The 20185-nt window shown below is 39.7% G+C and overlaps 3 protein-coding genes and 1 long non-coding RNA gene across 4 annotated transcripts; 2 read left to right on the top strand and 2 right to left on the bottom strand.

The window, feature by feature from the left end:
- Positions 1-3778: 3778 nt before the first annotated feature.
- On the bottom strand, positions 3779-5837 carry LOC132983655 (B-cell receptor CD22-like). The gene is made up of 3 exons (XM_061050071.1): positions 5621-5837; positions 4584-4689; positions 3779-4473 (listed from the first exon to the last, which is right to left on the bottom strand). The coding sequence occupies exons 1-3, from the start codon at positions 5820-5822 to the stop codon at positions 4365-4367; spliced, it is 417 nt and encodes a 138-aa protein (XP_060906054.1). The 5' UTR covers positions 5823-5837; the 3' UTR covers positions 3779-4364.
- Positions 5838-7056: 1219 nt separating this feature from the next.
- LOC132983679 (uncharacterized) lies at positions 7057-7438 on the top strand. The gene is made up of 2 exons (XR_009674864.1): positions 7057-7169; positions 7273-7438. It is a non-coding gene; the product is annotated as an uncharacterized LOC132983679 (long non-coding RNA).
- Positions 7439-7655: 217 nt separating this feature from the next.
- Positions 7656-13954, bottom strand: LOC132983677 (NLR family CARD domain-containing protein 3-like). The gene is made up of 8 exons (XM_061050100.1): positions 13826-13954; positions 13296-13639; positions 12550-12627; positions 12395-12445; positions 10504-12313; positions 9529-9615; positions 8671-8838; positions 7656-8573 (listed from the first exon to the last, which is right to left on the bottom strand). The coding sequence occupies exons 2-8, from the start codon at positions 13621-13623 to the stop codon at positions 8249-8251; spliced, it is 2847 nt and encodes a 948-aa protein (XP_060906083.1). The 5' UTR covers positions 13624-13639; positions 13826-13954; the 3' UTR covers positions 7656-8248.
- A 203-nt stretch (positions 13955-14157) lies between these two features.
- LOC132983649 (sialoadhesin) lies at positions 14158-19578 on the top strand. Its single transcript, XM_061050061.1, has 8 exons — positions 14158-14807; positions 15724-16128; positions 16687-17004; positions 17097-17360; positions 18044-18316; positions 18740-18842; positions 18927-19086; positions 19192-19578. Exons 1-8 carry the CDS (start codon positions 14765-14767, stop codon positions 19345-19347), a joined length of 1722 nt encoding a protein of 573 aa, XP_060906044.1. The 5' UTR covers positions 14158-14764; the 3' UTR covers positions 19348-19578.
- The last annotated feature ends 607 nt before the right edge of the window (positions 19579-20185 follow it).

Raw genomic sequence — 20185 nt, 5'->3', positions numbered from 1 at the left:
TTATGTTTTTTGATTTTTCAAGTGCTTTTAACACCACACAGCCAGTACTGCTACGTGAGAAGCTGGAGCTGATGCAGGTAGACACCACCACAACATCATGGATTACCTGACTGACAGACCACAGTTTGTGAGGCTGGGGGGAGGTCTGTGTCTGAGCGGGCGGTCAGTGGCATAGGAGCGCCGCAGGGGACTGTGCTGTCCCCTTTCCTCTTCACACTATACACCTCAGACTTCCAGTATAACTCTGAGGCTTGTCACTTACAGAAGTTCTCAGACGATACTGCGGTAGTAGGGTGTATCAGTGGTGGAGAGGAGACAGAATACAGGATGCTGGTGGATAACTTTGTTGCATGGAGTGGGAAGAACCACCTGGTGTCAAATGTAACGAAGACCAAGGAAATGGTGGTGGACTTTAGGAGGGACAGGCCTGAGCTAAGCACCAGCTCTATCCTTGGGGATGAGGTGCAGGTGGTGGAGTGCTATAAATACTTGGGGGTGTACATGAACAATAAACTGGACTGAAAGCACCACACAGAGGCTGTCTACAAGAAGGGTCAGAGCAGACTCTACTTCTTGAGGAAGCTTAGGTCTTTTAATGTGTGTAGCAAAATGTTATCCATGTTTTATCAGACTGTTGTGGCAAGTGCCATTTTCTTTGCAGCCGTCTGTTGGGGCAGCAGCATCAGGGCTTGTGACTCTAAAAAGCTTAACAAGCTGATTAGGAGGGCTGGCTCTGTGCTGGGGACTCGCTGTGGAGCCCCTGGAGGTGGTGATGGGGAGAAGGATGATACAGAAACTGTTGAACATTATGGACAATAACATACATCCCTTACACAATCTTGTGTGTGAACAAAAGAGTGTTTTTAGTGGGAGGCTACGGCAGCTAAGCTGCAAAAAGGACATATTTAAAAATACTTTTTTACCTACTGCAATTGCACTTTATAACGACTCCCCTTTAAGTAAGGACAGAAGACATTTAAACTTTTAAACTTTAGCCTGCGTTGCATATATCATATATCAAACTGTATTGTGGGCTCATGTTTTTTTGTATGGGTGGGATATGTATGTATATATGTGTACTTTCACTTTTAAAGCTCTATTTATTTCTTTTTTCGTTTCCAATTTCATTGTTTCAAGTTCAAGTTGCATTTCAAGTCTTTGTTTAATTTTTTCGTGTTCTAATTGCAGACATAACAGCTCTTCTTGTTGTTCAAATGTTAAACTTGCATTGACAAAACTAGGTGTAATGCTTGCCCCTATTTTAAGGACTCTATCCAAAAAAGCTTTTAGAGGAATGTTACACTCATAAGCCATTGTCAAAATCCCAAGTCAAGTCAACCATTGATCAAATACCAAGTTTAAAACCCACTTACCAAACATCACAAAAAATATAATGTAACAAGGTAATCTCTCCAACAAACAAAGAAAATGTGCTGCTTTACTTTACAAGTTTTATAGAGTCACCCCAACACCTATACAAATAACTAACTCATCTAAGACTCACTTCTTCAATGGCTTGCCGGGCTCGAGGCATCTCCCAAACTCAGAACATCCCAGCTACACCCCCTCCCCAGAATTACCACCAAAAACAAAAATGGCAAAATACTAAAGTGGCAAGTCCTGCTTACCTGGTGGCTCAAGCACTGGAGAACAAACTGGAGATGAACACTTTTGAGTTCTCAAATATTTCACATCTGATTCACAACTTTCATGACAAACCCTCAAAGTTGAAAAAAGATGTTTCCATCAGTAGTATCCTACTGAGGTGTCAGGCAAAAAAATATTTATTTCGTCAGAACAGACAGGTGACACCTCTGGACACTCTGTTACAACATCATGTTTCTGCAGGACAAATTGCATCTGGGTTAATTGCAAATCACTGATCAAAACTCACCTCTTCAAACAATCTTTTGATGTATGATTGTGATATGTGTTCTGTTTATCTGTAGCTGTACCTTTATGTTGTTGTCTTTATGATTTGTGTGGAATGCTGCAATGTCTGTTAGTCTGTCCTTACTGTGCTGTTTCTTTTGTCTTTTTTAACAAATGTTTAATGTATAAGAGTTTTTGAAAAGCGCTTATGAATAAAATGTATTATTATTATTATTATTATTAGATATAAGAGAGACATTGGCCGATATGGAGTGCAGCATAAGGGAAGGAAGACTGGTTATATTCTTTCACAAATTCATTCACCCTTTCACTTCAACCTAAACTACTTCCTCTGTCTACCTGCTCTGGTGATCAGCTGTTAATGGGTGTTTATTCTTTAAGTAATTAACCAACTAGATTCGGACACAACCTCTCTCAACCAATCATCCTGCTGCGACAAAATGCTAAAACAGTTCTCTCTCTTCCCCAGTCACCTCCATTCCAGCTCAGCAGAGTCCAGATTCAGGCTCATTATAGCTTCCATTCCTCTTCACCACCACCAGTGTCTAGACTCCATAGGTGGGTTTTCCTATCCTGCTGTTGGCCTCATTACCCTTCCGAGTACATGAAGTCGTCACGATGGAGTCTAATCCCCCAAAGACTTTGCACATTCAAATCTAAATTGTTGCACATTTATTGTTAAATAAATAATTGTTCATTCTCAATTAAGTCTCTCCTGATTGAAATATCAGTCTCAGGTTTTTTTTTCCTTCCTAATATCAATATCACTACCCAACACTGGCTGTTACACACTGATGTCACTGCATTCACTTTATCTTATCATTTCTGTGTCCAGAGGCTGTCCGTAATGTGTGAAAAAAAATGAATGTCCTGTTAGTGCTGTCATTTTATATGATGCAACCCCAATACTGGATGTTGTCCTGTTTGTTGGGATAATGTTGAATTTAAGTTGTAAGATATTGAGACACAGTCCCACGGTGATACTGATAAACTCAACTAAATAATTCATGGCAGGATTAGGAGAAGGCCGTTAGTTTGTTTCCTCGAGGAACAAGAACACCTCTAATAGCGTTCATCAACAATCTACTCCTGTCTGGGTTTTCTGAGAAAAAAAAAAAATTGAGTAGAAGTAAAAACCTGAGCTTGTTGATTTGTAAACGTGACTGAACAAGGACTATCTTTCAATGATAAAATCAAGCTGGTTAAAACACGTTGATGGAAACTGAGACCACAAACTTCCCCAGCAGTATTAGGATGCCTTTCTCAACCGCCAGAAGAGTCGAAACTATACATTCAGAGATAACCATGTATCTGTTACCACTCTGTTGCATCATCACCTCTTCTTTCAACTACAGCCTGTTAGCGTTTGTTAACCCAGGAGACCTGTTGCTGTAACTTTGAATGTGAAATGTTTTAACATTCTTGTGTGATTTAGGATATCAGCTCGTCAACACTTTTCTTCAATTTCAAAACATTGGACAGAGCTTTCTTCCCCTGCCCCCTCCTTCCTACAGCCAATGTGCAAACAGGTTACTATGTCGTGGACAGTGAAGCTTCAGTTTTTAACCAGCTCTGCATCGGTCTAGAGACTTTTCTGCTCTCTAACCTCTCTCCTTTTTTCAGAAGCAACCGCCTACCTTCTCTGGTCAAAATACAATGATTCTGCGCCACAATGGAAATTTGAAAAGAAGGAATGGAAAGAAGGAGGAAATACCTGCTGCTACGTTTTCAAATAGACCAGCACTTAAACAGATCATGTTTCCTTAATGTCTGATGATAAAGTAAGACCATTTCAAGATTTATTTTAGAAGATATCTTACATATTGGACCTTTAAACTGTCCTCCTTAACCTCCTCTTTGATTCAGTGCCATTTAAACCCTGTCCTCTGGAACTGGCCTCACAGGCTTTCTTTAATCTGATTGGAAAACAAGAGCATGCAATGAATGAATCAAAACTTTATTACAGACTCAGGGTCCAAATCAGAAAATCCAAAAGACATAAAATACAATACAAGATACATGAAATACAAAGCACAGTATAAAAACCTGCAACATGAATGCAATGCATGGTATAAAATCACTAAATAGATAAAAACAGCGTCCCCAGAGGATACAACTGTACCAATGTTTCCATATCTTGGATTGATTCAGTGTGCATCTCTTTTGATAAACCATTTACTTTTTCAATAAAAAATAAAAATCTTGATTAGCAGAGCTTCAATACAAACAAAAGTGAAAACCATCACCTCAAACTTATCCATAATTCATGATCAATATCTCTCCAGATTTGGACATCAGAAGCTTCATAGAGAAAATGTTAAGTGAAATTACTGAGAATTCATCATGTATTGTGCCAAACACCCTGCAGAATATTGAAATATCACATTCATATCTCAAAGTCGATATTTAAAGCAATGCAGGAAGAACAGAGCGAGAGAGGGAGACAGAGAGAGAGCATTGTCTTCAAATAATCAGGTATGACGATTGGCAATGACATCATAGTCTGGAGATCTGTTAGTATGATCCAGATTCATGTAAGTGCTGTCCTCTTCTTTTGGCTTCATGCTCTCTCTTTGTTTCCTTTAGTAAAAGAAGAAATGAGGATTAAAAAATTGTTTTATACACAACTCATTTGTCATATCTTCATCAGCACAGTTTATTCCAAAAAATCCTCCGGTGTAATAACATACCAAAGAAACATCATGCAGAGTGTGAGGACGATGTTCACAATGAGAGACACTCCAGTAACAGCCCAGAAGAGAACTCCACTGTAGGGTCCACAGTTATCCTGAAGACCTGTCATAAGAAATAACATGATAATATCATAACCCTGTTTAGTGTCGTGTTTATGTAATCAACAACAAATAACTTGCATGTAATCAATAATTAAGACAGGACAATGTGTTGCAACCCCATCTCCTTTAGTTCTCACTGACCCCATATTTTTGCTTTGATATAATTGAATTATTTAATTGGATGGCACTGATCTTCAGAGAGAGGCTAAATTAATTTTAGTCAGTCTAAGGGCTGATTACAGTGTGTATCTAATAACATGTGCTTATTATTTGCTCAGTAAATTATTTTATTGTTAATTTAAACTAAAGTTGAGGAAAATTTAATTGACTATTGTGTCATTCATTTGAAGTTAAGTGTATTTATCTGTACATAAATTCTGATAGTTCTTCACTGATTAAAAAACTTGGGGAGGGGGACACTTTTTCAACTTGATGGTTTTTACCACTAAAGTCTACTTCATTGTCAGTTTGACAGTGAAGGAAGTACCAAAGCTGTATCATATTTCCAAATCAAGACCGCAAAGCGAGCAAGAGAGACCAGTGTAGGCTGAGCAACCAAAAGACTAAAAGAAGAGGAGTGGTTTCAGCAGGAACAACGCTGAGCCAGAAGAAATTCAATATTCATTTCTGATTGTTTCATGGTGGTTATGTTCAAAAGCACAATTTAAACACACTCAACCCACTGGCACATGAAGAAGTTTATTATGAAAGGGAAACTGAATGATTGATTGGCCCAAATTGGCACACATGGACCTTTGGATGAAAAAGACAAATTAGTAATGTTTTATATACTAATACAGAAAGTGCCAAAGATGGAAATCAATCTTGAAAACTGAAATATTAACAACATCTTATGATCAGAAAATCACTGCTCTGGATGAATTATAGACCTTTAAAGGTTTTAAAACACAGAGTTTAACTTGTATACATACGCTGAACATCTATGTGTTTGTTGTCAGATCGTCCACTCCCCAGTTCATTTTCAGCCTTGCAGAAAATATGACCGCTGACATTTGAAGCTTTGACAGTTAAAACGTGTCCAGTCCCCATAAAAGTCTCCTGGCCTCCATCAGCTCTGTACCAGGTGTAGTTCTTTACAGCTGGGTTGGTACTGCTACTACAGGTCAGAGTCATAATGTTGTCTTGTCGTATTGGACCGGACAGACGGACCGACACTGTGGTTTTTTTGGGTGAATCTGGGAGGAAAAAAATAAACAGACTTGTTCTTTTGATAATTGAATTGTAAACTGTCACTTTCTTGCTGATTTGGAAGAAAAATCATGAAGAAAATTACTGACTCTGCTTCAGCAACGTTTGAAGCCTTTGCTTTTCAGCATGTTTGCACTTACAAGAAAGGTTGCCATTAGTTTCATGTTTTCTGTACAGTAAAGGGAATTATGTTAATCCTAAAATGCATCTTAATCAGAGTTAGATATATGGCATGCAGATGTAGATGTTCCCTTTGTCTTTTCTTCTAAGTCTCTGCTTTAGCTTGATTTCAAAGCAGCTTGAAGTTTATGCAATTAACAAAAAATGCGCCCTAAGATATGACTGCAAAGGATATTTTGGATGAAAAATTTGGCAACCTAACTAAACTGAAAAATATTTCAAGAAAAGTGTACAACTAAAGTACAGAATCTGTAAAATTGTCCTTTTTCAATGAGGAGAAAAAAAGGAAAAAAAACTGAAGGACTGTCTGCCTTCACCTAGTAATGAACTAATAAAGGCAACACTGTGCCTTGGATACCTTTTTTGTGTTTGCCTACACATCAACTGTTTTCATTGTCCGCTGACATCTGCTGAAGACTGAGGCAACTCCACAAACTTGAAGGTCACACAACGTTGTTGTTGATTTTCTGTTCATTATTGAAATAGCTCTTTCTAGAATTGCTATAAAACAAACACTGAGACGTCCTTGTCATCTGATCCTCTGCCCCCACCTCTCTGCAGAGTGTGTAATCCTGATTTATCCACAAAGTTAGCAGTAAGTAGTTCAATCAGCTTCATTCATCTGCGTCTCTCTACTTTCCCATCTCTGTATAGGGATTTTACAAAAACACTGACGAAGGAAGGAAGTGATATTTAATTTCACTAGATGGCAGTGTTGTCACTACAGAGCATTGATCATAAGGGAAAAGCAACAGCTGTATGTGAAGCTAATAAAAATCTTAAACTAAATTCTATCAAACATAAATGTATGGGTTTAAAATAATGCAATAGAAACTCTGACATGAAAAACAAACTACAGAATATACCTCAACTACATTTTCTAGTATTTGTCACCTTATAAAATCTTTCACAAAAAACCATGGCAGCAAAAGAGATTTCATATTTTAAATGATCAGACAACAGTTCGATGACTTTGTGGTGTTACATAAGATGATCGCATTTCTTCATTAAGACTGAGAAATGTTTCTTCCCACTTTGAAAATATTCACTTAAACAATTACTGATTTTCTTTTCTGTCATTACTTTTCTATAGTTTCGTATAGCTTTTTTCTAGTCTTCTGATACTTAAAGCACTGTTACAGCGCATGTCACACGTACCCATTCACACCCTGATGGCAGAAGCTGCTATGTAAAGTGTCCATCAGAAGTAACTAATCCCATTTGTACACATTCATACGCCACCGACAAAGCAGTGTAAGCAACTTGGGGTTTAGTGTCTTGCCCAAGGACACATCGGACATGTAGCTGCAGGAGCTGGGGATTGAAGTTGTATTTCTTTAGACCCCATTGTTAAAATAGAACAGTTATGATGTCAAAACAACCACTTCATTGTTCAAGTGTGTGAAAATGTTGTGAAATAGTCAATTCAATTTTTCATCAGCTGTGCATTTGATATAACACATTTACATTGCCTTATTATGTTATTTTGCACCTAAGAGGGAAACATTTTAAAGTGGGGTTAAAGAGACCATTTGGTTTCCACTAGTTCCCGGGGTTTAAAAAAAAGCCATTAACAGATGGACTGGACTTGTTTTTATGTCCTGAGAGGATAAGTGCTGCTGGATTGTTGAGGGCTCTAAATACAAATCAGTGATGAAGAGAATACAAAAAAAACATAGTCTTAAACCTGTTTTAGAGCTTAGGTCTCTGAGACCACAAACAGAACTGATGCATTATTTTGTCTATGCATCATCAGCTTCAGTTGTCAAAAGAGTTCCACAGCCTCAAAACCTTTTAAGGAAAAAGATAATAGCCACATATACTTTAAAACACATGTAGATTAATTAAGGTGCCGTACAAATAGAGCCTAAAGATTCTTGCTTGAAGCCAGAATGATCTACAAGAAGTCCATAAACTGGGTCTCTGAGACCACAAAGAGAACATTGTTTGCTTCTTATGTTGATTTCTTAAAGCATCTTTCTTTGTGATAATTTAAAGCATTGATTAATGAGGAGGATTTTAGTCTAAGGACTCTTTGTAAAATATTTGGATTCATGTGTATTCCACTATAAAGTCAAATTCATGTGAAAATGTATTTTGACTAATCTTGACTCATGACTCGTGCTTCTACAACTTTGGATGGAGCCCTGCCTTTACACACAATTTGCCAGTTATCTTCCTTCATTCTTATCTGAGTGAGACTTCAACATATCCAAAATCTTTGTCTGGAGCTCCTTGGCTTTATTTGCGTTCTCTCCTTTCTCCACCTGATCTCCTGCCACCTGGAGGCCCTTAAGCACCGACTGCAGGGCATCTGCATTCTTCACTGAGTCCATCTGGTCTCTGTCTGCCTGGATCTCCTCCACCCAGTCCAGGTAGGCCTGCAGTAATCCAAGGTCATCCACAAAGTTCGCAATAATCCGGAGTCCTGGTCGGCGTTGCTCCAGCTCCCTCAGCCTCTTTCTCCCCACCTCTCCGATGTCATTCCCAACAATGCTGATAAAGAAGAAAATAACCAGGTGAGAGGCATTAACTTAACACTAGATGGCATTGTTGTCACCACTGGGCAGAATAAAATGTGTTGTAATCTTACGTCAGTGTCTTCAGAGAAGTGTTTTTGCTGAGACAGTTGACAATGTTTTCAGTTCCTCGCTCTGTGATGCCAGTGATATCTAGATAGAGTTCCTCAACAGTGTTGTTGTGCTCCAGGGCGTTCCACAGCTCCAAAACTCCCTCTGGGCCCAGGTTGTTGCCACACATACTGTTTGCAAAGGTAGAAAACCAATTTATAGAAGTATTTAACCCCTACTAATTAGTTATTTGGATCCAGCAATTTATGCAGATTTTAGTAAGCATCACGTTCCCTGAAAGAAAATCCTTTAAGAAGTCTAGATTTCAACTTGTGCAACAGCTAATTATATGAGCATGAGCGCTTTTTTAAGGGAATTTCAGTTAGCAACATAAGCCGTTTAGCAAACACTGTCACGGCTATTGGTATACTGACACTGCATAAAATGTAAATCTACTCGTAATTTTTCAAGCTCTTGGTTTAATGATTTGTCTGTCACTTCAATGTGTTCAAGACGTGAATCGATTTATAACATTGCAAGAAACTATCTGATCATTGAACAGCTACAACACTGACAAAAATTACGTCATTGTAAATATTCATACTTTTCTAAAACATTGCTAGTCCTTAATATCCCTATTACTAAAATGTAACATTGTTACTTGGCCAGTAGACTGACTGTAAAACATCAACAAATTAAGTTTGATTTAATTCTTATGAAGTTGAAATCTAAATTGGTGCATGTTGAATGTAAGTGATGCAGATGTCTTTGTAAAAGAAACAAAAACTATATATTTTTTCATACTGTTCCAGTAAATATGAACGTCATGTACATGCTTCAGAGTGTTGTGATAGCTGTAAATAAATAATTCCAGGACTTACAAGAGTTTTTTCACTTGGCACTCATTTGATTTCAGAACTGCAGATTCTAAAAGAGCTGCTTGTCTATCCAGGCAGTTGTATCTCAAACTGAAAGAGAACAAACATATACATAATTTTAACCATTCATTGTTTAATCTTTCTAAATTGCTAATCAAAACATGCTTGTGGGTCCACTGAGGCCAATCTCAGTTGGCAGAAGGTTGGTTGAACCACAACCAGGTTGTATAAAACATGGGTGATGTCTCAGTGATGTCACCCAACGTTATGGAAACCAACAATGGCAGTTAATATTATAAATGCTGACTCAACTTACTTCCTGCTCATGAAGAAACAGGCAAAGAGGTTGAGTTGAGGCGGGCTGTATGAATATTATGGCTGCTGAAACACATCTATCTAGCTTGTCTATCTTCCAGCTAGCATATTACAAATAATGAAAATGTCACAGACGAAGCTGACAGTTTAAGGTCAGTAACTGGATTTTGCCGAAGTGAAGCCTTGCCTCCTGCCAAATGCAGACTGGGATAGGCCCCAGGAGCAAACAGCTGCAGGTACGTTGAAGCTTTTTGCTCCTTGCAAACCACTGCAACACACGTGCCTGTAAGCCAAATCTGCCATTCCCCTTATTATGCACAACTGTTAGCCTTCATACATTTATAATAAAAATAGATGAGTTATCATAGGGTACGAGGCTGTAAACACGTTTATTTCTGCTGTAGAAATGGGCATATTAACATGGAACCTAATGGGGAATGCTTGTTTTTGGAGACAACCTCCAGTGGTCACTTGAGGAACTACAGTTGTGCACTCTCACATTGGCTTCAATTTTCAACACCTGAGGTTGCAGATTTGGTAAACATTAAATGCAAACTCCAAACAGACAGGTATCAGCCGGTTAAGAAATCAGAACCCAGGTTTCTTTGGATGCCCGGAATTAAAATTATAATTATTATCTCTATGACAGGTTCAGTTACTTACTACAGAGATTCACAGCGATGTAGGATCGGCCCCAGTCTGGTCAGTCCTCTGTTTCCAATGTTGGAGTAGCCTACGTTGAGTTCCTGCAGCTTGTGCAGAGAGAACTGCAGCACATAGTGCATGGCTGCACAGTCCACAACACTCAGCTTCATTTTAAACAGGTAAAGTCTTTTGATCTCTGGTGCTACCATGCTGGTGGTTTCCTTATTGTGAAACTCCATCAAACAGTGGAGAAGATTCAGGGCTGTCTGGTTCTCGAGCTTCCTGCCTTTAAACTGGCTTTGGAACCAATACCCCAGCCTGGCTGGAATTTCTTCCACTTGCTCCAAAGGGGAATGCACAAGGCCTTCTAACTGACCTTCCAGACGAGCTCTGAGCATTCCCACAAAGAAGCGTGTGAACATCTGGAGGCCCTCCAGCTTGTCCATGTTGAGGTCAGGGTTATGCAGGGGTGCAGCTCTTGAGGATGTTGGACGTTGCCCAAAGCACCAAAAATCCAGAGCTTGAACTATGTCATCCTGGCTGTAGAGATTGATTGCACAGTAGAGGGCTGCCAAATGTTCTTGAACAGTCAAGTGAAAGAAAGAAAACATCTCAACTGTTTCTTCCTTGAGTGGCTGGAGAATGTGGCAGAGAAAGGTGCTCTCTAGATCAGCAGGTGTAACACCATAGTTCTCTAAATCTGAACTTTTGAAGATGATCTTCTTCTGTAGAAGGTTTTCATAAGCCAGTTTCCCCAGGTTTGTCAGCTGTTGCTTTGCTAAAGAGAGAACCTCAGATCTAGGGGTGCTTCTCTCTGTAACCCCCTTCAGTGCATGGTGTTTTACCGCAGTAAACAGATAGCAGAAGTAGACCTCGCTCACTGTTCTTGGTGGGTTGAGCTCAAGAGACTTTGAGTCACCAACATCTTTGTTTTCAGAAGAGAAGAACTCAGCCATAGCTGTGCAGATGATGTAGCAATAAAGGGGGATAAAGGACAACACAAAAAGGTTATCATTGCTCAAGATGTAATCGTAGACTCTCCCAGCTATTTTAGTGTCTTTGTAGAACTTAGTAGTATATTCTTTCACCTGGTCTTCCTCAAAACCCAACACAATGCAACATCTCTGGAAGAAACGTTTGGGTGCTTCAGTTGACGGTCTTGTTGTGAGTATGACCGATGCCTCTGGGAGAAGGCTTCCCTTGATTAAGGCCACCATCAGCTCGGATATCGGTACCTTTGAACCAATGTCGATGTTAGTGTCCGGACTGCTCCAGTCCAAGGGGAATTTGAACTCATCTAGTCCATCTAGGATGAAAAGCAAAGAGCTTGGCGATGAGAAAAGGTCAGGAAGAGCTGTTTTCAGGTAGCGGAAACGTTCTCCAAGGAGCTCCAGTAAGCTCAGTGGTTCTTCAATCAGATTGAGCTCTCTGAAACGCAGGTCAAAGAGACAGGTGAATTCACGCATGTTCTTCCCAATCGCCCACTCATAGAGAAGTCTCTGTACTGCTACGCTTTTTCCAATACCAGCAATACCCTTCATTTTAACCCTTTTTGGAGTCCTTCCACTCGTTCCTTGGGAGCTCAAAAGATTGCATGGTTTGATGCGCTGACAAGTCTGATGGACATAGATGCGTGCACGCCTGCTTGCCAGGTCAAAGTACTCATGTTGGCTGCTGTCAACTGATTCGTCATCTTCTGTCACAAAAAGGTCCGTGTAGCGGATCTCAATGTGAGAAGCTGAGTTCGAGGCTACTCCCTCACCCTCTGAGTAACACTTTAACTGCCCTGTGCGATTCAGTAAGGTTGTCTTATGGGCAGAAATTGGAACTGCAATGGAAGGAAGGAACTTCTATAAGAAACAATATATTGTGCCACATTTCCTTTAGCTCACCTAAGATGTTGACATACCTTGGATGTTGGCTGCCTTTATTCTCCTGCTAGATTTCCATTCTTCTTTTGCTGCATATTAAAATAATAGAAAATTGTAATACATTTAAAAACATTGGAACAAGTCAAGTGTTGTTTACTTATCACTTTAAATTAAACAAGTAATGGAGCCATACCTTTAACCTCTGGAGTCAGAGTAAATACGTTGCTCTTTCCTTTGAACAGCTTAGCAATTGGGCTTTTAGACTTCTTTTCTGTTGACATACGTATATTTGTGTTGTTTATTTCATTGAAATCATCAGATCATATTCACATTAGAGTGTATCTGTGTTGCCAATTTATATTTCTGTTCTTACATGCTCACAGTTAAAATGCAAACATGCTTTTTTAACTGGCACAATGTTAACTACAAATAGCATTGTAGTATGCAAGCATGCAAGCATTTTGGCTTTGCAGGTATTTGGTTACTGACCAGATTTTAAATAATCTCTTTAACATTTTAACAATATGTTGGCGCTAAGTGACAACAGAGTCTAAACTAGTCAAGAAATTTTATTCAAAACAAGAAATATTGGAGATGAAAGCTTTCAGTCTGGACCAGCGGACATAAAACAGCGTAGCCAACATGATGACTTAATCTTACACTTTGTCTGGACTTAATGCTACATTATTCGTGTAAACTACTCCACTGGAAAAGTCTGCACAATAACGTCAAAAGATGTCCCAGTTGATTGCATTCTGTTAATAATTTCCTCACACCTTTGTTACCCAGGCAGTAAAACTTGATTGTCTTTAGCTCGGCTTCTTGAGCTTGCAATGTCTCATGAGAAACATGATTCAAGTTTCCGTTTAATTGTAATGTACCTGTTAAAATAGTTACTTACAATGTAAAGTGAACAGTAGTTTATTGATCCAACCTCACCTCCAATTTCCACAGTCGCTGGCACTGATTTACTGACGCCGTCGTTCCTGCAGTGTCTCTCCACCCAGACCTGCAGATCCTTGCAATAGTAATCCTGCACCTCCTTCAGCACCTGCAGGAACTTAACACTGCTCTCCTCAGTGGCACACACCGTCTCCAGAGCCTGGACCACTGCATTGGAAGGTGACTTCTCAAGCAGAGACAAGTAGTGAGCAGAGGACAGCACCTCATCATCATGCAGCCAACGGAGCAAGGGAGCTGGATGATCTCGTGTCCAGCTCAGAAGCAGGTCTCTCTGAGACCGGATCAAATGCTGAGTGGAGTTCATGGCTTCAGAAATGCTGCTGCAATGGAAAAAATATCCACACATAGCGATGGAACGCTTATAAGCAGAGCTGCAAAGTAACAACTGTTAGGAGCACAGTCTGGTGTGAATATAAACTCTCCTTAGAGTCAGATAAATACCTTAAAGAAAAACGATAAGAAAATTTTGCTCAACTTCTGCCATGCTCATTGATAAAAATGCTTACCATCAAAAAACATATTATTGTGTCCTGTAGTTTTGCTGTTGCAGTCATGACTGTTTGCAGAAAAGCGTTTCTCTTGTTCTGTCTTAAGGTGCAGGGAGGTGGAGCACCAAGACTTGTGCACTCATTCAAACAACATTTTAAAGGGTCCATAGTTCAGAGAATATAAGTCTCTGTTCCTGCCTCTATTGAATCGGTTCTGTTTGATCTTGCAGAAACATGCCAACCCCTTCCAGAGTCTTGTCAGTGACACAATGTAAAGAAATGTATCAAACCAACATATTGAAAATTGAAAATTCAATACACACAAGTCTCTAGATGAAATAGAAAATGTTAAACATGCTGTTATTTGCCTTTTACACAACTTGTGATGATCTACTTACTTTGAGCATATTTATTGCCCAAAGGGTATATAGTTATAAATCAATCGTTAATCATTAATCTTTTTATTCGACTTTCTTAAGAGACTTTTATTTCTATAACTATTATAATGCAATAAAAGGTTTGGTTTGGAGGGTCAGTCAAGACAGAGGATATAAGAAATTACCACATTTGGTTGTTGGGACTTTTAAGGAAATGGCTAACAGCATGAGAGTGACTCACACACTGTCATGTGTTGATTCACAGATACTTGCCGAGGTCTTTCTTTCCCTGGCAAACAATACTTCCACCACCTGCATAGGCTTTTGAATCTTTTCAACGTATTAGGATTGTGACGTTTAAAAATCTACAATTACAATACGTTTCATTTTGAGGCATGACTTCTGTGAAATGAATGAATTTAATAAGCTTTGATGATTCTGTGCATACTGAAAGAGTTTGTGAAGGCATTATAATGAAGTAATCGTACCAGGGGAACAATGAAACACTCCAACTTCCCCCTCTTTTTCCCCTCTTGTTCATCCTTCCTTCTGTCTGCACTGGTTCAGCAGGGTTGCAGTCATGCATGTGGACCCTGTCTTTCTGGTGTGTCCTCTGGTTTTTGGTGAGTTTTTAATGTTTTATGATTATTTAACTATTAATAAGCTTCCAATTATTGTATGAATTTCAAGATTGTTCATTATCAGCCATGTTAACCTTATGAAATCATGAGTTAGTTATGCCATGTTTATTTGGATCCCCATTAGCTTCAGCATAGCGAGAAGCTATTCTTCCTTGGGTCCGCAGTTTACAGTGTGACAATACATTTTACACATTCATATTTGATATATTATTTTCACACTACACAAACATTACACAACACATAACATATCTATAATAACAAAATGATAAGGACAATGTACGTAAATTTACAATAACTCAAAAGAAACAGACAACACAAAGAGAAGCTAGTGTACTTGGTCTGTGAGTGTCGCTTGCAGAATATGTCGTTTTGAAGCATTAAATTAAGGATCATTTGGGGCCTGTTATACTTGTTTATTTTTTCCATTAAGAAAATAAAAATGTAAAAATAAAATGCAAACATTTAAATCAAGATAGATGTGTTGCAATGTCATCTTAGTGGATTGTTTTAGATTCTCCAGAGTTAAAGCTTGTGCTCTTCCCCTTTCTAAATATACATTTGTTGTGAAACCCTTCAGGGTCATTTAATGCATCTGCAGACAGTTCAGAGAAATACTGCAGATTCAACCGAAAGTCAGCTCAAATGTGTTCTTTCCAAAAGACCTCAAGAGATACATTTCAGTGATAACTAAATGACTGCAAGTGAGAACTTTGCAGCTTGTAACAAACTTTTTTTAATTTGCCACACACTTTGGATATTTTCTTTGACTTGCTGCGGGGTTCACGTTTGAAATAAAAAAATATATTAAGCACACATAACATGACCAGCAGAATAATAATGTAGCTAAATGAAAACTTAAATAGCATTGTTAGAGTTTTTTTTTTGTTCTTTATTGTAGCTGCAGCCTTATGGGGGGCGGTCCAGACTGCCTCTCCTATGCCCTCCGTCCCAGACCATGTCCAAGCACAGGTTGGCTCCTGCGTGGTGATCCCCTGCTCTTTCACTCCTCTAGCTCCTCATCCTCTCAGGGGGAGGAAGGAGAGGGTGGACGTGCGGCTGAGGTTCAGAGGTGGTGGTCACTTCTTTCCTCTCCGCAGCACCGCTTATAACAGCGAGGACAGAGACCAAGTGAGCAGGGATTTCCAAGGCCGGACGTCCCTCTTCGGGCGAATTGCAGATGGAGACTGCTCGGTGAAGATCGAAAGGATCAGCCAGGATGACTCCCGGGTGTTTGAGATGGCTCTGAAGAGAGGGGATGATCTACTCTGGGGGAAGCCAAGGAGCTTCAATCTGGATGTTGCAGGTATGTGGAAGAGTCGATTTACTGTGTCTTTATTCTCTAAAGGCAGTTGATCTTTGAATATGGTACAACCACATATTATGATCACAGTATATTTGAGCTTCTAAATTGGAAAGCCAACATTATTTTAGAGCAGAAATTCTTTGTTTGTTTGCAAAAACAGGGGGAATATTTGCATGCAAAAGCCAAAAAACTGAGATTAAAGTTTATATAATTGTAATGCAGATTGACCGCAGAAGTATAGCATGTGAGAAATTAATTGCATGAGCCACAACAGTAAACAAGTACTTCACAAATTGCAAAAGAAAAAGTTTAAGAGAGAGTCATACGATAATCATATGTAGAAGCCAAAAACACAAAATAAGAAATGTGGGATTATCCACCCTTAATAAACCGATATTTACACTTTAACTGATGGATGCAATGGTTAATTTATCAGAATCCATATAGCAAAATAATGTGCTTCTTTAGATGTATTGTAACACTGTTGAATTGGTGTTATTTAAAATCTTCACTGCAGTAATAAAAGCCAGTAATGCTGCAGGTTTTCCTCACTGGCAGAGACTCTTGAGGCTCCAGTCATCAGCGGCATGCTGTCCGCCACAGAGGGACAGCTGGTCACCCTGAACTGCTCCGTCAGCTATCACTGCCCCTCCAGACCTCCTGCGCTGCAGTGGAGGTGGGAGAGAGGAGCTCAGCTGAACAGCACTGGGCCTGGGGAGGTGCAGACACTCCACCTCCAACCTGAGCCTGACAGGCTGGTGTTACTGGCCTCTCTGTCCTTCACGGTGTCGCACCAGGTGAAACCAAAACTCCGATGTGAAGTCAGTTACCCAGGAGCAAAAACATTGGCCTCTTCTCGGGAACTGCATGTGACATGTAAGCACCGTTTTGACTATGAAGAATATGTATGTTTTTTGGCTCATTTTTTCTTCAAACCTTTGTCTTTTTTTCTCTTCTATGCTCCTTAGTTTCACCAAAGGATGTAGTGGTTCAGGTCCAGTCCCTGACTGTGCACGAGGGGGGCAGCGCCTTGTTGGTTTGCTCATGCAAAGCTGACCCTCCGGCATCCGAGTATCGCTGGTCCTACACCCAACACGGTCACACAGTGCATCTCCACCAGCGCACACACATAGTCCGGGTGTTCAACGTGACCAGAGACATGAAGGTCCGCTGCTCAGCACAGAACCTGATTGGGCGAGGAGAATCCCGGCTCACAGCGCTGAACATACAATGTAATCATCCTGCGTCCTAAAAGCCTTATTCCAATGGCCTTACACCCATTTTCACTATTTGAAAGGAAGTGAAAAATAAACAGTGGGAAGACTGTCAAAGAGAAACACACTCAGGGCTCAAGAAAAAGTTTCAGTGCACTTTCTGATTGAAAGTTTCATGTTTTTGAAACCTCTAACTCTGTGGTTCCCAAACTTTTTCTGCCAGGCCCCCCTTAAGCAGATGCAAATATTAACACCCTTAACAGCATTTTCGACCTTACATTTACCTGGAAGTCCTCTCACAACATTTGACATGCTTTGCTAGCACTGAGAAACAGGGTGCATTGTTTTTGTTAAACCTCTGGCATACCTCTGGGTGCCCCCTATGGGGTCCAGCGCCGCACTTTAGGGGTCCAGCTGCTCTAACTGGTTGTAAATGGTCAGAAGAGCTCTTAATGCAACTTTTACTAACAGTAATGTCTGACAGTGTATCGTCCGCAGCACAATATGGCAGCATTTGAAGAGTTAAATGACTTCAACATAAGTAGGATTTTCAGTTGGCCTATACGATCTGTAATGTAAACACTTATATCATTTGACCCAAGAATTACTAGCTTCAAAAAAACAAAGTTCTGTATGTTGAGTAATTAAGTATTGAGTGTTGAAAGAGGCGATGTGTAAATGTGCTTTTTTCTTTCGTACAGATAAACCAGTCATCCTGCGGCTCTCTTCCACCTGTGCTGTTGAGAATTTGTTGGTTCTGTGTCGCTGTTCAGTTGACTCCAACCCCAAACCCGCCGTCACCTGGAGCGTGAACGGGACGGTTCCGCCTCACGATTACAACGTGTCAGTGACATCTGAGCCTGGCGTGCTGGCAGCTACTCTGATGGGCCGCATGGACAAACCTCAGACGGTGATTTGCTTTGCTGTCAACGCACTGGGAAATGACTCCCTGGTGTTGCTGCAGGGAGGACAAGGTGTGTTTAAAGCCCTAGTTTTCTTCTCGTGTTTACAAAGTCCAGAGCTCTGCTTGTTGTGTTTTTCATTCCACCCTGATGCAGATCTGGTGCTGAAACATCTGAGCAACACGTCTGTAGCTTGGAAACTTCAGTGACGAAGAATAAACTCAAGAATGTGCAGCTCAGAAAAGCTTATTCTTTTTGCACCTTTATTGTTTTTTTTATAGCTTGTGGTTGCTGATGTTAATTTTGTATATTTTAAGATTGCAATTCTAGTATTTACCTTTTTAAACTGTTTTTCATATATTATTTAAATAGAATATCTAAATGAAGAAAATGCACCAAGCTTGAGTGACCGGCAATATATCTTCATTACAAGTATTGCATTTTTGTTTTTACATAACATAATGATCCTTTGCTTGTCTTTTTATCCTCTAACAGACACAGCTCCTTTGTTGTGGTTGGTGATACCGGCTGCGGCCGTCTGCCTTGTCTTCTTCCTTTTATCTCTTTGCTTGTACTGCTGCAGGAAGAGAGCTGGAAAGTATGTGAATCAACGCAGCCCTTTAAAAGTTACCTTGAACTTGTTACACTTATTGCGAAGCTTTACAAACCTGCTCTTCCTCAGACATGTCCTGAGTAGACGCCCAGCCGTGTACCCTGGAGGAATTTATCAAGACCAAATGCCCCTCTATATCAACTGTACAGAAGTGACTCATATCTACACCAACGGCAGCTACCAGCTTGTATATCAGAACTGTACACCTCTTTTTGTCCATACAAAACAGGTATATCATTGTCTTAATTCCGGAGGGTAGGTTCTACCCTTGGCTACACCGAGAATTGGATACAATCCCTTATTCCCTGAACTGAAAATTCTGTTATTTTTTCAGATGCGTCCAATGGCCAGAAGAGGCGGTGAAAGAAGAAGAGCAGGAGAGGTTGGAGGACTAGAAAGACAAGCAGGTTTGGGAGTCAGAGGTTTAAGAGAGGTGCAGGGCACAACAGTGGCTGATGCAGAGACGGCCATCTACTTGGAGATCCTCTGAGCTCCATGTGCAGAAGCTAAATGATACACCTGCAATGTTTAGTAGATCTTTGTCCAATGTCACTTTCAGTAATTGTATATATTCTTCATCTTTACCTATATGCTACCTGCTTATCACGACCACACATGATATTAATGGTCTTGATTGGCAAGGTATGCTCTACCCTCCTGTCCATGTTGAACGATTTCTGGCTCTGGTTTTATATAATATATAAAAGAAGAAAAGATGTGATGAACGACCAACAATCATTTCATCTTGTGTCATTTCTTCATTACACACAAACACATTCTCACAGATTTCTTACCAGGCCCCCAAATTCCTGTTTTAGCAATATTTGTATCATGTTGGACCCAAAGACATCCTTATGCTGTGTTTGAATATCTTCTGTTGGAGGAGACTGCATCTCAAATTGTGATGTAATTAGCAACATTTGGTATACAAGTCCCTTAGTGTATCACAGTGCTCAGAAGATAAATATGTCATGGCATTGCAGTAAGAGCACAGGGACATTAGCAATGGCTCTGTTACATAAATCATCCGAGTAAGTAACAGGAGGGCCGGGAAACTATTCACACAGAAGGCCACAAGCTTATAAGACACACAATGTTCTTTTTTAAATTTATTTTTTCCAAAGGAAATATAAAAATGATCAGCAACCCACACAGTCCTGTCCATTTAAAACAAGTCTTACTTTCAGCTTCATGTTTTTTTCTTCAACTAATTGGTTAATTAGTTGGTTAGTTAATAGTTATTAGTTATTTAATAGTTATTTTTTAATTAATCGTATCTATTCTTATTTTCATTTGTACTCACTTTATTTTTTTTTACCTTTAACTAC

This window comes from Labrus mixtus, chromosome 11, assembly GCF_963584025.1.
Source record: "Labrus mixtus chromosome 11, fLabMix1.1, whole genome shotgun sequence".
Classification (NCBI taxonomy): Eukaryota; Metazoa; Chordata; class Actinopteri; order Labriformes; family Labridae; genus Labrus; species Labrus mixtus.
The sequence above is the reverse complement of the archived record's forward strand: the minus strand, read 5'-3'. Positions and strand labels throughout refer to the sequence as shown.

Excerpts from the sequence above, each read along its gene's own strand:
- LOC132983655 (XM_061050071.1), bottom strand. The coding sequence starts at position 5,822 with ATGACTCTGACCTGTAGTAGCAGTACCAACCCAGCTGTAAAGAACTAC. Across the intron at positions 4,690-5,620 it reads CAAACACATAGATGTTCAGC|GTCTTCAGGATAACTGTGGA; the intron begins GTATGTATACAA and ends TTCTTATGACAG. Across the intron at positions 4,474-4,583 it reads CTCTGCATGATGTTTCTTTG|GAAACAAAGAGAGAGCATGA; the intron begins GTATGTTATTAC and ends CTTTTACTAAAG.
- LOC132983677 (XM_061050100.1), bottom strand. The coding sequence starts at position 13,623 with ATGAACTCCACTCAGCATTTGATCCGGTCTCAGAGAGACCTGCTTCTG. Across the intron at positions 12,628-13,295 it reads AGCGACTGTGGAAATTGGAG|AAAAGAAGTCTAAAAGCCCA; the intron begins GTGAGGTTGGAT and ends GTATGTCAACAG. Across the intron at positions 12,446-12,549 it reads TCTGACTCCAGAGGTTAAAG|CAAAAGAAGAATGGAAATCT; the intron begins GTATGGCTCCAT and ends TTTAATATGCAG.
- LOC132983649 (XM_061050061.1), top strand. The coding sequence starts at position 14,765 with ATGCATGTGGACCCTGTCTTTCTGGTGTGTCCTCTGGTTTTTG. Across the intron at positions 17,005-17,096 it reads TCGGGAACTGCATGTGACAT|TTTCACCAAAGGATGTAGTG; the intron begins GTAAGCACCGTT and ends TATGCTCCTTAG. Across the intron at positions 17,361-18,043 it reads CACAGCGCTGAACATACAAT|ATAAACCAGTCATCCTGCGG; the intron begins GTAATCATCCTG and ends TCTTTCGTACAG.